Below are 12,978 nucleotides of genomic sequence, written 5' to 3' on the forward strand. Positions count from 1 at the left end.
TTCTTTTAGTTTTGCTAAAGGAATTAAGACCAGGAAATAGTTAGAGTTGTTTGATGGAGTGATGCCCTTTTACTCTAGAATATTTCTAGTTTAAATTTTTATACCTCACACATATTCTGATAAACTTAAGTTTGATTTTTCAAGTGATAAGATTTTTCTTAAGGGATCACTGTTACCTTTAGAGTACTCAGTCGTAATAATTAGTGTCACGTTAAGTGATGGTTTTGCGGGAACTGCTGGTTCCCCGCTCGTTCCCTTTTGTGGATTGCTGCCTCCTTACCTTCAAGTTTTTTTTGTTTTGATGTTTTCGTCGGTGAGCTGCTGTTTTTCTTTCGTCAGTCGGGTCTGGTAGGGCAGCGAAAGTAGCGGCAGTGGCAGCAGCAGCAGCAGCAGGCAGTTTTGGAGTCGACGTTGGTCGAGTTTTGAGCAGCAATTGGGCACGTGTGGAGCACGACGTGAGGTGGAGTGTGACCATGAGTAGTCGTGTGACCACGAGCTGCTCATCTTTGATGACAGCGTGAGGCTGTCCTGACGTCTCCATCGGGTATTCTGGTTGGTGGTTCTTGTCCCTGTTGTGCAGCTGAGGGCTGTCTTGGTGCCCCGATGGAGGACGTATGTTTGGTATTTTTTTTTTCTGCCTGCTGTTGTTTATTTTTGCCTTTTTTGTTTAAAGCTACTTTCTGGATTATGAAGTTAATCGTTTATTTAACTTTATTTTGTTTAGTGCTGCCTCTTGTTTTTTTTTATGCTTATGGTTTTATCTTTTTACCAGACCTGTCTCACTTGTAAATATTTGTAAAAATAAATTAATATTAAGCTCATTTTATTGTTTTTGTTGTTTTCTCCTCCTTTGTTTGTTGCATCTGCCGTCAGTCATGACAGCCCCGTCCTGAGTATGTTAAAGAACCTGCATAACGGCCCACTCGGGTTGTTACAATTAGTGTTATGAGAGTTCAGGTATCTGGCTGAAGTGAGGTATATATTTTTTTAATTTTGAGATTAGTTGTGTAATAACCAGGTACTTGATACACATCGTGACAATATATATAAATATACTGAGTGTTTGTACTTCCTCCATAATCATCATGACAGACTCAAAAATGGACGATAATTCATGAAAAACATCAAAAGCAGGAGGGTGGGGATTGGGGGAAAGGGGTGGAAGGGTCAGGTCGGGCGGGTCGGGTCAGGTCATCCTCGGGTCGGGTCAGGTCGGGTCGGGTCGGGTCAGGTCGGGTCAGGTCAGGTCAGGGTAAGTACCTGGAATGAGGGGAGGGAGGGAGGGCCACTCAGTTTCGGGACATTTCCGATTCTGAAAAAGCCTCTGTCCTTTCGTCCGCTTCCAGACTTCTTCCTCCTCCATTCGAGGACACTTGGAGATCCTGAGGACATATTTGTGGTGGCAAAAGAGCAGACCAAAATCCAGGTAGGGGTCCATCTGGAGCCTCGTGGCCCTAGTGGGAGGAGGAGGAGGAGGAGGAAGAGGAGGAGAAATAGGGGGAGGATGATTCTCCTCTCAGCTACAGGACGTTGACAAAGTCTTTGGACTTTTCTTATTCCCATGTTTAAGGACATTACTCGAGAACAGTTTGAGAGTACAACCCTACGTTTGTTGCAAATTGCCAAACTCGACCAGGTTTTGGGGAGATGTGGAATCTGGAGGCCCTGGTGGGGTTGCATCACCACTCTTGAGTGGTTGTGACGCCCTTGGTGTGGTTTCCCCTTAACTGCATTCAGGCACTGCAAATGGACGAAATGAATGCCCACTCATTTGCAACACCGTTCCCATTCGACAGGTCACCCTCCATTCCACCTGTCAGGTCAATTTGAGATATGAGATATATATATATATATATATATATATATATATATATATATATATATATATATATATATATATATATATATATATATATATAATTTAGATACAAGGCCCATGACCCCCAAGATAGAGGGGGAGGGGTCAGGTGATGTCACTTTCAAGAGGGAGTCTTGAGACAGTCTCAGCTTTTCCAGTTTCCTTCTTCCAGCTTGGCCCCTAATCACGAAGGGTGTGTGTGTGTGTGTGTGTGTGTGTGTGTGTGTGTGTGTGTGTGTGTGTGCAGACACATAGGAGCGAGACTGAGTGAGACCGAGAGTAATGCTTGCGTGATCAAGCACAGTGACCCAGTTAGCAACGAGGCTTTCATTGATTCGCCTCTATTGATTCTCTCCAAGTGTACACTCTCACTCTCATCCTCTCTCTCTCTCTCTCTCTCTCTCTCTCTCTCTCTCTCTACTGTCTGTTATCTATCTCTCCATCCTCCTATCTCTTTTACGAATGAAAATGAATAAGAAATAGAATGATAAATGATTAAAAGAAGAAACCTCTCAATGGAACTGAATAATGAATAGCTTTCATTAATCGGACAGACGGCCTTGTTCAAGGGCCTCTCTCCTCCTCTCTCTCTCTCTCTCTCTCTCTCTCTGATGCACCCATGTATGTTCCTCTGAATGAGACTAAGCCTTATATAAATGAAACATTGTTTATGCAAACTGATTTTCATTAAAGAGAAAACACAGATACTGACTGTTATGTAAGAGTGCGACAGCATTTCTGTTCACTCAGAGAAGCAGAGAAGGTCAAGGGATAACTCTTCCATCTCAGAGGGCATTCAAGATTGACAGCTTTTCGCCAAACATTAACGTCTTCTGCATCCGTGAATGAAGAGAAGCAAGGGAAAGAGAGGAGGAGGAGGAGGAGGAGGAGGAGGAGGAGGAGGAGGAGGAGGAGGAGGAGGAGGAGGAGGAGGAGGAGGAGGAGGAGTCACAGAGGGTACAACAACTGACCCATGATTATCCCCTGGGACTGAGGAGGCCCACCTTTGTTTGGGGGGGCAATAATGAATGACCCCCAAATTCATTTCCCTCTCCCCATCATTCCCTTTTCCGTATCCTCCATCTCCAGGAAGTAGCATTTAGGAATTGTTCAACTACAAATACAAGATTCCTTGTAACTGCTGTATTGATGTGTCAATGGTTCTGTTTTGCATTCGGAGGCTCCCATTCGTTCGGGAGAATTAGTTAAGACTCTGCATATCAAATCTAGCCTTGGCCTTAGCTAACAAAAGTAAACAAAATAATAATAATCCGAGGCCTCTTCTTAGCTGGAAGTGGCTGTGGGGTGGAAGACAGAGGAGTCTTCATCCTGAGAAAGGAAAGTCTGAGTCTCTTTGTTCTGACTACTCTTCGACAGTAACCGGAGATACTGTCAGAGCAAGCACCTTCTGACTCCTATGTGGCTGGGTCCCTTCCATATCTAATTGTTCCTTTATAGAACTGGTCCTTTAACATAGTTCATTTCTGCCAAAGACTCATCTCTATAAATGGTTCATATAAAAAGTAGTTCCCTGTCATACAAAAGTTCATTGAGGAGAGTGTTCCTGTGCCAAACAGCATGCAGCAGTCCTTAGCCTGGGCTGTACAGCACTCTTGCCTAACTCGACTGCTGCACGGCACAGCACACTTAGCGTGGCTTTGCATGCACAACACAAGTGGCATTCAAACTCAGATTTGACTTTTTCATAAAACTCGGAAAGAATTTCACACATCCCATCCGGCGGATGGTGCAAGATCAACCTCACGCAAGCTCGTGGTGCAGCTTGTGTGGCGTCACTGAACAATTCGGTTATTTGCTGTGACGTCTGTGGCAGCTTCGCAAAGAACACTACGATAAGATGGAGACCTTCTGCTTTTCCCTACACCAATGACGAAGGGCATTATTGCCATTAACTCTAATGAGGAGTTCCAGCATAACACAAGTCAGTCAGTCTCACAAACCTTATTAGTAGATGTTATTACATAAGACTGTGATCTCTCCACTCGGTCAGAGCTCTCTTTTCCAAAGTCTGTATCGAAACAGTTCATTTCTTCTGCTCCTCTTGAACCTTGCTCTTCTGACTCTGTCTTCTGACTCTGTCTTCTGACTGTCTTCTGATCTTCTGACTCTCTCTTCTTACTCCTGACTCCTGACTCTCTCTTCTGACTCCTGACTCTGTCTTCTGATTCTGTCTTCTGACTTCGTCTTCTGACTTCTGACTCTGTCTTCTGACTCTGTCTTCTGACTTCTGACTCAGTCCTCTGATTCTGTCTTCTGACTCTGACTTCTGATTTCTGACTCTGTCTTCTGACTCTGACTCTGACTTCTGATTTCTGACTCTGACTTCTGATTTCTGACTCTGTCTTCTGACTCTGACTTCTGATTTCTGACTCTGTCTTCTGACTCTCACTTCTGATTTCTGACTGTCTTCTGATTCTGTCTTCTGACTCTGACTTCTGACTCTGTCCTCTGACTTCTGACTCTGTCTTCTGACTTCTGACTCTGTCTTCTGATTCTGTCTTCTGACTCTGTCCTCTGACTTCTGACTCTGACTTCTGGCTCTGTCTTCTGGCTCTGACTTCTGATTTCTGACTCTGTCTTCTGACTCTGGCTTCTGATTTCTGACTTCTGATTTCTGACTCTGTCTTCTGACTCTGACTTCTGACTCTGATTCCTGACTTTGTCTTCTCACTTCTGACTCTGACTTCTGACTTCTGACGCTGTCTTCTGACTCTGACTTCTGACTCTGTCTTCTGACTTCTGACGCTGTCTTCAGACTGACTTCTGACTATGGCTTTGACTTCTGACTTCTGACTGTCTTCTGACTCTGTCTTCTGACTCTGATCTCTGACTTTGTCTTCTGACTCTGATCTCTGACTTTGTCTTCTGACTCTGATCTCTGACTTTGTCTTCTGACTTCTGACGCTGTCTTCTGACTCTGCCTTCTGACTTTGTCTTCTGACCTCTGACACTGACTTCTGATTTCTGACTCTGGCTTCTGACTCTGTCTTCTGACTCTGACTTCTGACTCTGTCTTCTGACTGTCTTCTGACTCTGTCTTCTGACTCTGACTTCTGACTTCTGATTTCTGACTTCTGATTTCTGACTTCTGCTCTGCCTTCTGATTTCTGACTCTGACTTCTGACTCTGACTCTGACTCTGACTTCTGACTCTGACTTCTGACTTCTGTCTGTTTTCTTCTGACTCTGACTCTGATTTCTGACTCTGACTTCTGACTTCTGACTCTGACTTCTGATTTCTGACTTCTGATTTCTGACTCTGTCTCCTGGCTCTGACTTCTGACTCTGTCTTCTGACTCCTGACTTCTGATGCTGTCTTCTGACTCTGTCTTCTGACTTCTGGCTCTGTCCTATGACTCTGACCCCTGACTTTGTCTTCTGACTTCTGACGCTGTCTTCTGACTTCTGACTCTGTTTTCTGATTTTTTGACTGTCTTCTGACTCTGTCTTTCTGACTATGACTTCTGGCTCTGACTTCTGGCTAAGACTCTGTCTTCTGCCTTAAGCCTCTGACTTCTGCCTTTGCCTTCTGACTGTCTTTTGGCTCTGATTTTGCCCTCTGACTCTGACTCCTGACTTTGTCTTCAGACTCTGACTTCGATTTCTTCTGACTTCTGATTTCTGACAGTCTTCTGACGTCTGATTTCTGACAGTCTTCTGTCTTCTGATTTCTGACAGTCTTCTGACTTCTGATTGTGTCTTCTGACTCTGACTTCTGACTCTGTCTCCTGGCTCTGACTCTGTCTCCTGGATCTGTCTCCTGACTCTGACTTCTGACTCTGTCTTCTGACTCTGACTTCTGACTCTGACTTTTGATTTCTGACTCTGTCTTCTCTGATTTCTTTCTTCTGACTCTGACTTCAGCTCTGACTCTGACTCCCTGATTCCTGACTCTGACTTCTGATGACCGTCTTATGACTGACTGACCTGACTTTGTCTTCTGACTTTGACTCTGTCTTCTGATTTCTGACTCTGATTTCTGACTCTGACTTCTGATTCCTGACACTGACTTCTGATTTCTGATTTCTCTGACTTCTGATTTCTGAATCTGACTCTGATTTCTGACTCTGACTTCTGACTCTGTCTTCTGACTCTGTCTTCTGATCTGACTTCTTGGATTTCTGACTCTGACTTCTGACTCTGTCTTCTGACTCTGACTTCTGACTCTGACTTCTGATTTCCTGACTCTGACTTGACTTGACTCTGACTGTGACTTCTGACTCTGACTTCTGATTTCTGACCTGACTTTGACTCTGACTTCTGATTTCTTCTGACTCTGTCTTCTGACTCTGACTTTGCTTCTGATTTCTGACTCTGACTTCTGACTTCTGACTCTGTCTTCTGACTCTGACTCTGATTTCGACTGACTTGACTGATTTCTGACTCTGACTTCTGATTTCTGACTCTGACTTCTGATTTCTGACTTGATTTCTGACTCTGACTTCCTGATTTGACTCTGACTTCTGATTTCTGACTACCCCTGTCTTCTGACTCTGACTTTGATTTGACTCTGATTTCTGACTTCTGACTCCTTCTGATTTCTGACTCTGACTTGACTGACTGATTTCTGACTCTGCCTTCTGACTCTGAATCTGATTTCTCTGACTCTGACTTCTGATTTCTGACTCTGACTCTGGACTCTGTCTTCTGATTTTGACTGACTTCTGTCTGTCTTCTGATTTCTGACTCTGACTTCTGACTGACTGATTTCTGACTCTGACTTGACTCTGACTTGACTGACTTCTGTCTTTTGATTTCTGACTCTGACTTCTTCTGATTTCTGCCTCTGACTTCTGACTCTGTCTTCTGATTTCTAACTTGACTCGACTCTGATTTCTGACTCTGTCTTCTGACTCTGTCTTCTGATTTCTGACTCTGACTTCTGATTTCGACTCTGACTTCTGATTCTGGACTCTGACTTCTGATTTCTGACTCTGACTCTGACCCTGACTTGTCTTCTGATTTCTGACTTCTGACTCTGTCTCTGATTTCTGATTTTGACTTCTGATCTTCTGACTCTGACTTCTGACTCTGATTTCTCACTCTGTCTTCTGATTTCTGACTCTGACTGACTTCTGACTTCTGACTTCTGTCTTCTGATTTCTGACTCTGACTTCTGACTCTGTCTTCTGATTTCTGACTCTGACTTCTGATTTCTGACTCTGACTTCTGACTCTGACTTCTGACTCTGACTTCTGATTTCTGACTCTGTCTTCTGATTTCTGACTCTGACTTCTGACTCTGACTTCTGACTCTGAATTCTGATTTCTGACTCTGACTTCTGACTCTGACTTCTGACTCTGACTTCTGACTCTGTCTTCTGATTTCTGACTCTGACTTCTGATTTCTGACTCTGACTTCTGATTTCTGACTCTGTCTGACTTCTGATGCTTCTGACTCTGACTTCTGATTTCTGACTCTGACTTCTGACTGACTCTCTGACTCTGTCTTCTGATTTCTGACTCTGACTTCTGACTCTGACTTCTGATTTCTGACTCTGACTTTGCTTGATTTCTGACTCTGAATTCTGATTTCTGGCTTGACTTCTGATTTCGACTCTGTCTTCTGACTTCTGACTTGACTGACTTCTGACTCTGTCTTCTGATTTCGACTTGTTTCTGACTCTGACTTCTGACTCTGTCTTCTGATTTCTGACTCTGACTGATTTGACTTCTGATTTCTGACTCTGACTTCTGATTTCTGACTCTGACTCTGATTTCTGATTTGACTTCTGACTCTGTCTTCTGATTTCTGACTCTGACTTCTGACTTGTCTTGATTTCTGACTCTGACTTCTGATTTTGCCTCTGACTTCTGACCTGTCTTCTGACTCTGACTCTGAGCTCTGTCTTCTGATTTCTAACTCTGTCTTCTGCTTTCTGACTCTGGACTTCTGATTTCTGACTCTGACTTCTGATTTCTGACTCTGACTTCTGGCTCTGTCTTCTGATTTCTGACTCTGTCTTCTGATTTCGATTTCTGACTTCTGACTCTGTCTTCTGATTTCTGACTCTGACTTCTGATTTCTGACTCTGTCCTGACTTCGATGACTCTGACTCTGTCTTCTGACTTTGACCGTCTTCTGATTTCGACTTCTGACGCTGACCTGAATTCCGACTCTGACTTCTGACTCTGTCTTCTGATTTTGACTGACTTCTGATTTCTGTCTGACTTTCTGACTCTGGATTTCTGGCTCTGACTTGATTTCTGACTCTGACTTCGACTCTGTCTTCTGATTTCTGACTCTGACTCTGACTTCTGTCTTCTGACTCTGACTTCTGACTCTGTCTTCTGATTTCTGACTCTGACTTCTGACTCTGTCTTCTGATTTCTGACAGTCTCTGACTTCTGATTTCTGACTCTGACTTCTGATTTCTGGCTCTGACTTCTGTCTCCGGATCTGTCTCCTGACTTCTGACTTCTGACTCTGTCTTCTGACTCTGTCTGACTCTGATTTCTGACTATGACTGACTCTGTCAGCTCTAGCTCTTTCTTCTGACTCTGACTTCTGACCTGACTCTGGCCTGACCTGACTCTGACTGATGCCGCTCATGACTGACTTCTGACTTTGTCTTCTGACTCTGTCTTCTGATTTCTGACTCTGACTTCTGACTCTGATTTCTGATTCCTACACTGACTTCTGATTTCTGACCTGACTCTGATTTCAATCTGTCTTCTGATTTCTGACTCTGACTTCTGACTCTGTCTTGACCTGACTTGCTTCTGATTTTGACTTCTGATTTCTGACTCTGACTTCTGACTTTCTGACTCTGACTTCTTGACTCTGTCTTCTGATTTCTGACTCTGACTTCTGACTTTGACTCTGACTTCTGATTTCTGACTCTGACTGATTTCTGACTCTGTCTTCTGATTTCTGACTCTGACTTCTGGCTCTGACTTCTGATTTCTGACTCTGTCTTTGATTTCTGACTTCTGTCTTCTGACTTCTGACTCTGACTTCTGATTTCTGACTCTGACTCTGACTCTGAGCTCTGACTCTGACTTCTGACTGATTTCTGTCTTCTGACTCTGACTCTGACTTGACTGATTTCTGACTCTGACTTACTGATCCTGACTTCTGACTCTGTCTTCTGACTCTGTCTTCTGACTCTGTCTTCTGACTCTGTCTTCTGACTCTGACTTCTGATTACTGACTCTGACTTCTGATTTCTGACTTCTGATTTCTGACTCTGACTTCTGATTTCTGACTTCTGACTTCTGATTTCTGACTTCTGACTTCTGATTTCTGACTCTGACTTCTGATTTCTGACTCTGAATTCTGATTTCTGACTTCTGATTTCTGACTCTGAATTCTGATTTCTGACTCTGATTTCGACTGGCTCTGTCTTCTGATTTCTGACTCTGACTTGATTTCGACCTGACTTCGACTTCCGACTTCTGACTCTGTCTTCTGACTTCTGACCGTCTTCTGATTTTCTGACTTCTTCTGACTCTGACTTCTGACTCTGTCTTCTGATTTCTGACTCTGACTTCTGATTTCTGTCTTCTGATTTCTGACTCTGACTTCTGATTTCTGACTCTGACTTCTGACTCTGTCTTCTGATTTCTGACTCTTCTTGACTTCTGACTCTGTCTTCTGACTCTGTCTTCTGATCTTCTGATTTTCTGACTCTGACTTCTGATTTCTGACTCTGACTTCTGACTTCTGACTTCTGACTCTGTCTTCTGATTTCTGACTCTGACTTCTGACTCTGTCTTCTGATTTCTGACTCTGACTTCTGACTCTGTCTTCTGATTTCTGACTCTGACTTCTGATTTCTGACTCTGACTTCTGACTCTGTCTTCTTCTGATTTCTGACTCTGTCTTCTGATTTCTGACTCTGATCTTCTGACTGACTCTGACTTCTGACTTCTGACTTCTGACTCTGTCTTCTGACTTCTGACTCTGTCTTCTGATTTCTGACTCTGTCTTCTGACTTCTGACTCTGTCTTCTGATTTCTGACTCTGACTTCTGATTTCTGACTCTGACTTCTGACTCTGTCTTCTGACTCTGTCTTCTGATTTCTGACTCTGACTTCTGATTTCTGACTCTGATTTCTGATTTCTGACTGACTCTGACTTCTGACTCTTCTTCTGATTTCTGACTTGACTTTCTGACTTCTGATTTCTGACTCTGACTTCTGACTCTGACTTCTGACTCTGTCTTCTGATTTCTGACTCTGACTTCTGACTCTGTCTTCTGATTTCTGACTCTGACTTCTGACTCTGAATTCTGATTTCTGACTCTGACTTCTGACTCTGTCTTCTGACTTCTGACTCTGACTTCTGACTCTGACTTCTGATTTCTGACTCTGACTTCTGACTCTGTCTTCTGATTTCTGACTCTGACTTCTGATTTCTGACTCTGACTTCTGATTGACTTCTGACTTCTGATTTCTGACTCTGTCTGATTTCTGACTCTGTCTCTGACTTCTGACTCTGACTTCTGATTTCTGACTCTGACTTCTGATTTCTGACTCTGACTTCTGATTTCTGACTTCTGACTCTGATTTCTGACTCTGTCTTCTGATTTCTAACTCTGTCTTCTGATTTCTGACTCTGACTTCTGATTTCTGACTCTGACTTCTGATTTCTTCTCTGACTTTGCTCTGTCTTCTGATTTCTGACTCTGTCTTCTGACTGACTCTGTCTTCTGATTTCTGACTCCTGTCTTCTGATTTCTGACTCTGTCTTCTGACTCTGACTTTTGACTGTCTTCTGACTTCTGACGCTGTCTTCTGACTTCTGACTCTGTTTTCTGATTTTTTGACTGTCTTCTGACTCTGTCTTTCTGACTATGACTTCTGGCTCTGACTTCTGGCTAAGACTCTGTCTTCTGCCTTAAGCCTCTGACTCCTGACTTCTGATTTCTGACTCTGACTTCTGATTTCTGACAGTCTTCTGACTTCTGATTTCTGACAGTCTTCTGACTTCTGATTTCTGACAGTCTGAATCTGACTTTGCTCTGACTTCTGATTCTGACTCTGACTTCTGACTCTGACTTCTGATTTCTCTTCCTGACTCTGATTCCTGTTTCTCTGTCTTCTGACTCTTCTGACTCTGTCTTCTGACTCTGACTTCTGACTCTGACTTTTGATTTCTGACTATGACTTCTGACTCTGTCTTCTAGCTCTTTCTTCTGACTCTGACTTCTGACTCTGACTCTGCCTCCTGACTCTGACTTCTGATGCCGTCTTATGACTGACTCCTGACTTTGTCTTCTGACTTTGTCTTCTGATTTCTGACTCTGACTTCTGACTCTGACTTCTGATTCCTACACTGACTTCTGATTTCTGACTCTGACTTCTGATTTCTGAATCTGACTTCTGATTTCTGACTCTGACTTCTGACTCTGTCTTCTGACTCTGACTTTGCTTCTGATTTCTGACTCTGACTGACTCTGACTCTGACTCTGACTGATTTCTGACTCTGACTTCTTATTTCTGACTGTGACTTCTGACTCTGACTTCTGATTTCTGACTGACTTCTGACTCTGACTTCTGATTTCTGACTCTGTCTTCTGACTCTGACTTTGCTTCTGATTTCTGACTCTGACTTCTGACTCTGTCTTCTGACTCTGACTTCTGATTTCTGACTCTGACTTCTGATTTCTGACTGTGACTTCTGACTCTGACTTCTGATTTCTGACTCTGACTTCTGATTTCTGACTCTGTCTTCTGATTTCTGACTCTGTCTTCTGACTCTGACTTCTGACTCTGATTTCTGACTTCTGACTCTGATTTCTGACTTCTGACTCTGACTTCTGGATTTTCTGACTCTGTCTTCTGATTTCTGACTCTGACTCTGACTTTGATTTCTGACTCTGACTTCTGACTCTGACTTCTGACTCTGTCTTTCTGATTTGACTCCTGTCTCTGATTTCTGACTCTGACTTCTGACTCTGTCTTCTGATTTCTGACTCTGACTTCTGACTTCTGACTCTGTCTTTTGATTTCTGACTCTGACTTCTGATTTCTGCCTCTGACTTCTGACTCTGTCTTCTGATTTCTGACTCTGACTTCTGACTTCTGACTCTGTCTTCTGACTCTGTCTTCTGATTTCTGACTCTGACTTCTGATTTCTGACTCTGACTTCTGATTCTGACTCTGACTTCTGATTTCTGACTCTGACTCTGCCTTCTGACTCTGACTTCTGACTCTGTCTTCTGATTTCTGACTCTGACTTCTGACTCTTGACTTCTGACTTCTGACTCTGTCTGATTTCTGACTCTGACTTCTTCTGACTTCTGTCTCTTCTGATTTCTGTCTTCTGATTTCTGACTCTGACTTCTGACTTCTGATTTCTGACTCTGACTTCTGATTTCTGACTCTGACTTCTGACTTGACTGACTCTGACTTCTGATTTCTGACTGTCTTCTGATTTCTGACTCTGACTTCTGACTCTGACTTCTGACTCTGAATTCTGACTCTGACTTCTGACTCTGTCTTCTGATTTCTGACTCTGACTTCTGATTTCTGACTCTGACTTCTGACTCTGTCTTCTGATTTCTGACTCTGACTTCTGATTTCTGACTCTGACTTCTGACTCTGTCTTCTGATTTCTGACTCTGACTTCTGACTCTGTCTTCTGATTTCTGACTCTGACTTCTGACTCTGAATTCTGATTTCTGACTCTGACTTCTGACTCTGTCTTCTGATTTCTGACTCTGACTTCTGATTTCTGACTCTGACTTCTGTCTTCTGATTTCTGACTCTGACTTCTGACTCTGTCTTCTGATTTCTGACTCTGTCTTCTGATTTCTGACTCTGACTTCTGATTTCTGACTCTGACTTCTGATTTCTGACTCTGACTTCTGACTCTGACTTCTGATTTCTGACTCTGACTTCTGATTTCTGACTTCTGATTTCTGACTTCTGATTTCTGACTTCTGACTCTGACTCTGACTCTGTCTTCTGATTTCTAACTCTGTCTTCTGCTTTCTGACTCTGACTTCTGACTTCTGACTCTGACTTCTGATTTCTGACTCTGACTTCTGGCTCTGTCTTCTGATTTCTGACTCTGTCTTCTGATTTTTGACTCTGTCTTCTGATTTCTGACTCTGTCTTCTGATTTCTGACTCTGACTTCTGATTTCTGACAC

General features: G+C 43.2%; 1 protein-coding gene across 1 annotated transcript in view; it reads right to left on the reverse strand.

Moving 5' to 3' along the window:
- Positions 1–5,122: 5,122 nt before the first annotated feature.
- LOC136835739 (trichohyalin-like) overlaps positions 5,123–12,978 on the reverse strand; it is a 27,478-nt gene continuing 19,622 nt past the window's right edge. Inside the window, exons 2-12 of the mRNA XM_067099600.1 lie at positions 11,203–11,340; positions 10,760–11,055; positions 10,417–10,629; positions 9,135–9,384; positions 8,944–9,037; positions 8,244–8,491; positions 7,862–8,148; positions 7,398–7,770; positions 7,088–7,113; positions 6,315–6,987; positions 5,123–6,231 (exon numbers count right to left, since the gene is read on the reverse strand). Coding sequence (XP_066955701.1) covers positions 5,360–6,231; positions 6,315–6,987; positions 7,088–7,113; positions 7,398–7,770; positions 7,862–8,148; positions 8,244–8,491; positions 8,944–9,037; positions 9,135–9,384; positions 10,417–10,629; positions 10,760–11,055; positions 11,203–11,340 — 3,470 coding nt within the window. The 3' untranslated portion in view covers positions 5,123–5,359. The remainder of the gene's footprint in view (positions 6,232–6,314; positions 6,988–7,087; positions 7,114–7,397; positions 7,771–7,861; positions 8,149–8,243; positions 8,492–8,943; positions 9,038–9,134; positions 9,385–10,416; positions 10,630–10,759; positions 11,056–11,202; positions 11,341–12,978) is intronic.

Source organism: Macrobrachium rosenbergii, chromosome 55 (assembly GCF_040412425.1).
Source record: "Macrobrachium rosenbergii isolate ZJJX-2024 chromosome 55, ASM4041242v1, whole genome shotgun sequence".
Lineage (NCBI taxonomy): Eukaryota > Metazoa > Arthropoda > Malacostraca > Decapoda > Palaemonidae > Macrobrachium > Macrobrachium rosenbergii.